This window comes from Chiloscyllium plagiosum, unplaced genomic scaffold (assembly GCF_004010195.1).
Source record: "Chiloscyllium plagiosum isolate BGI_BamShark_2017 unplaced genomic scaffold, ASM401019v2 scaf_15432, whole genome shotgun sequence".
Classification (NCBI taxonomy): Eukaryota; Metazoa; Chordata; class Chondrichthyes; order Orectolobiformes; family Hemiscylliidae; genus Chiloscyllium; species Chiloscyllium plagiosum.
In genome coordinates this window covers 15,540-19,739 of record NW_025212616.1, presented here as the reverse complement: position 1 = coordinate 19,739, position 4,200 = coordinate 15,540, and the positions used below count along the sequence as shown (strand labels likewise).

Sequence of the window (4,200 nt, the reverse complement as noted above, 5' to 3'; positions counted from 1 at the left end):
TGTGTGTGTGTGTCTGTGTGTGTGTCTGTGTGTGAGTGTGTGAGTGTGTGTGTGTGTATGTGTGTGTGTGATGCCTGTGGTATTTTCAAGGTACATTTGCTGGTCGCTTTAATAAAAAGTTAAAAGGTAAAGTTGCCACAGTCTTACCAGACCATTGAGCTGCTCTCTCATTAGACAGGGGTGACTGGTGGTGGTTTAACCTGAGAGGGGAGAGGTTGAGAAGGACAGTCCTTCATGGTGACCTCAGCCAGTGCAGAAATTGAACCACCATTATTAGTGCCATTCTGCATCACAGACTAGCCATCCAGCCAACTAAGCTAACTGATTTTCCCCCACCCCCAGATACAGGGCATCGTGGAGAAGAGCAGCTAGATATTAGCAAATTATGGGATGATTGTAGTCATGTGGTCTCACTGCGTGAGCGTGCACTTGTCAGTTAGAAAGAAATAGCAGTGAGTCTACAAAACCTCCAGATGTGCTGCGATAAACAGACAATCCCATTTCCAAAGACATCCTCTGCTCCACGGGGTGCAGTCTGCACTTGGACCAGGCCAATCACCTTTGTCTAGTCAAGATGTTGAATACCATTCCCCGCACAGTCAAAAATCACACAACTCCAGTGTGTGATTTTCGACTTTTTCCACCTCAGTTCAACACCGACACCTCTACATTATCGCTCCCCACACAGGGAGCATTTGGACAGGTGGACAATCCACTCATGACTACTCTGTGACTGTTGGCGCCACTGGAGTGCATTATGGGACAGGGGCACAAGCTGCTGTTGTTGGGATATCATCAACTGGAAGCTGAGCTCAAGTGACAGCCTCAGCACGGTCACTCACTCAGGAGCAGCAAGGAAACTCGAGGTGTTACTCACGTCATTACCCTCCAGCTCAAACACCTCGAACTGCAGCGAGATCCGGTACTGGGCAGGTGCCACCAGCTGCCACACACAGTTCTTGTTGGTCGGGTAGTCCTTGGGCCAGCCTGGGCTCGTGACGGTACCATTGAGTTTGGTGAGAAAGCCCCCACATGCAGCTGCGGCACAATGGAAAAAACAAGCAAGTCACCTTTGGCATGGTAAGGAAGGGCACTCACAGCCTCATGTCAATGGCTCAAGATTGATCTGAATTTAAAGCTCGCGTTTACAAGTGACCTTGTCAGACGTTGATATAAAAAGAAAAACCTCACATCAACACGCTCACAGTTTTAAACCTTACACCTTCCTCCCACAGTCCATGAGGTCAAAAGTTAACTTGCTTGATTTATTTGGAGTGAATGGGCTCCCATGTATTCAGGATAGTGAAGGAGGTGTTTAGCAGGCTTGCCTTATTGGTCAGTGCATTGAGCATAAGAGTTGGGAGGTTACCTTGCAGCCATATAGGACACTGGTTGGACCACTTTTGGAATACTGCTTCAGATCCTGGCTATCAGAAAGATGTTGTGAAACTTGAAAGGGTTCAGAAAATATCTACAAGGATATTGCCAGGGTTGGAGGGTTTGAGCGAAAGGGAGAGGCTGAATAGACTGGGGCTGTTTTCCCTGGAGCACCAGAGGCTGAGGGGTGACCTTATAGAGGTAGATAACATGAGGAGAATGGAGAGGGTGGATAGCCAAGGTCTTTTTCCCAGCGTAGGGGTGTCTGAAGCAACACAGCATAGGCTTGTGATGAAAGGAGAAAGATATAAAAGGGACCCAAGGGGCAACCTTCTCACACAGAGGGTGGTGCGTGTATGGAATGAGCTGCCAGAGGAAGTGGAGGAGGCTGGTACAATTACAACATTTAAAAAGCATCTGAAGGGGCATATGAAAAGGAAGGTTTTAGAGGGACTGAAAACAACAAAGTGCTGGAAATGACAGTGGTTGGGGCACTTCACATTAGCTCTGACGAAGCTTCATCGAGACTCGATACATTAGCTTCCTCGCTCTCCATGGATGCAGTGGTTTCTAGCAATTTTTGTTTACACTACAGATTCCAGCATCTGCAGTAGCTTTCTCCTACATAGGCTTTAAAGGGATATGGGCCAAAAGCTGGCAAATGGGAGTAGATTAATTTAGGTCAGCATGGACAAGTTGGACCAAAGGATCTGTTTCTGTGCTGCATGACTCTATCTGATCTTTTCATACAATCCTTACAGTGCAGAAGCAGGTCAATTCAGCCTGCCAAATCCACACTGACCCTCTGAAGAGCATCCCACCCAGATCCCTTTAACTCTGCTTATCCCATGGCTAACCCACCTCGCCCACACAACCCTGCACACTACGGGCAATTTAGCGTGGCCAATCCATCCTAACCGGCACCGCGTTGGACTGCAGGAGGAAACCGGAGCACTCGGAGGAAACCCACACAGACACGGGGAGAATGTGCAAACTCCACACAGACAGTCACTAGAGGCTGGAATCGAACCCTGTGAGGCAGCAGTGCTAACCACTGAGCCAGTGTGCCACCCTTCACTTCAACTGGAGTTAGATTAGTTTCCCTGTAGTGTGGAAACAGGCCCTTCGGCCCAACCAGTCCACACCGACCCTCCAAAGAGTAACCCACCCAGGCCCATTTCCCTCTGACTAATGTACCGAATACTATGGGCAATTTAGCATGGCCAATTCATCTGGCCTGCACAGGTTTGGACTGTGGGAGGAAACCCACGCAGACGCGGGGAGAATGTGCAAACTCAACACAGACAGTTGCCCTAGGCTGGAATCGAACCTGGAACCCTGGCGCTGTGAGGCAGCAGTGCTAACCACTGAGCCACCATGCCCCCCTTGCTAGTTTGAAAACATTAAGAGCACGGGACATTACTGCATGGAGAATGTAAAAGTGTGGTGAGGATGGGGAGGAAGGGGATATTAATACTCTACCTGAACAATGCTCCAAAGCACTATGACACTTAATGGAAAAGCAACATTTTTCACACAGCGAGTACTAGGTCTGGAATGCAGTCCAGGAAATGTGGTGGAGGAAGGTTGAATTGAGCCATTGAAGATTTTGTTTGGATAGTAATTGTGTGCAGGGATGTGGAAAAGGCAGGAAATTGGCACTATGGGATAGAAACAGGCAACTTGGGCTGATTGGCCTTCTTCTGCACTCTAATAATTCTGTTGTTCTGTGACAGCAGAAAACAGCAACATAGATGTTTACAGAGAAACCCCACATTCACAGCAACAGCCTGAGGGACAGCTTATCAGCTGGGGCGCTGGTTTAAGGTCTTTTCAGAGAGATAGCATCTCAAAGAAGCCTGCACCCATTCAGTGCTGCACCTGAACGTGAGCCAGACCAGGAAAAGGAGGGGAAAGTGAGGACTGCAGATGCTGGAGATCAGAGCTAAAAATGTGCTGCTGGAAAAGCGCAGCAGGTCAGGCAGCATCTAAGGAGCAGGAGAATCGACGTTTCGGGCATGAGCCCTTCTTCAGGAATGAGCCCCTCATTCCTGAAGAAGGGCTTATGCCCGAAACGTCGATTCTCCTGCTCCTTGGATGCTGCCTGACCTACTGTGCTTTTCCAGCAACACATTTTCAGGAAAAGGAGGGCCTTGAACCTAGAACCACTGATCAGAAATGGGGACCAAATAAATAGCACTTCAAACATGGGTAACAAGGGAGCAGGGAGAGTGGCAGGCAGGGAGTGGGAAGAGAAGGATGGGGAGGCACTAGGAAGGGAGAGAGGACAGGAGGGGGAGAGACTGAAGGAGGTGCAGAGTGACGAAGAGGGCCTCACTCTGTGATCAGACAAGAAGCTCTCAGAGTTACCTTCACACGTCCTGCGGTCTGCAGCCAGCTCAAAGCCTGGCTCACACGCACATCGATAACTGCCCAGAGTGTTCACACAGTGCTGCTGACAACCCCCATGGTCCGGCTGGGCACACTCATCCATCTCTGCAATACCAACATCAAACAACACAGGTCACCCTCAGACAGAGGACGGGGACAGCAATGGGGGGACAGTGTGTGGGAGAGAGCGCACGGGGGCTGAGTGGGAGGGAGGGAGAGACAGAGAGTGGGTGGGAAGGAGAGAGAGAGTGGGTGGGAGGGAGAGAGAATGTGTGTGGGAGAGAGCGCGAGCAGGCTGGGGTCGGGGGAGTGGGAGGAAGTGACAGAGACAGTGCATGGGAGAGAGGGAGAGACAGACAGTATGGGTGGGAGGGAGAGACAGAGAGAGTGGATGGGAAGGAGAGAGAGATAGTGGGCGGGGAGAGAGAGAGA

At 50.1% G+C, this 4,200-nt stretch overlaps 1 protein-coding gene across 1 annotated transcript in view; it reads right to left on the bottom strand.

Annotated features, from left to right (window-relative positions):
• Nucleotides 1-4,200, bottom strand: part of LOC122547420 (tolloid-like protein 2) — a gene marked incomplete at its 5' end in the record, with an annotated part of 16,016 nt that overhangs the window by 3,803 nt on the left and 8,013 nt on the right. Inside the window, 2 exons of the mRNA XM_043686043.1 lie at nucleotides 878-1,038; nucleotides 3,748-3,873. Of these exons, the coding sequence (XP_043541978.1) occupies nucleotides 878-1,038; nucleotides 3,748-3,873 (287 nt within the window). The remainder of the gene's footprint in view (nucleotides 1-877; nucleotides 1,039-3,747; nucleotides 3,874-4,200) is intronic.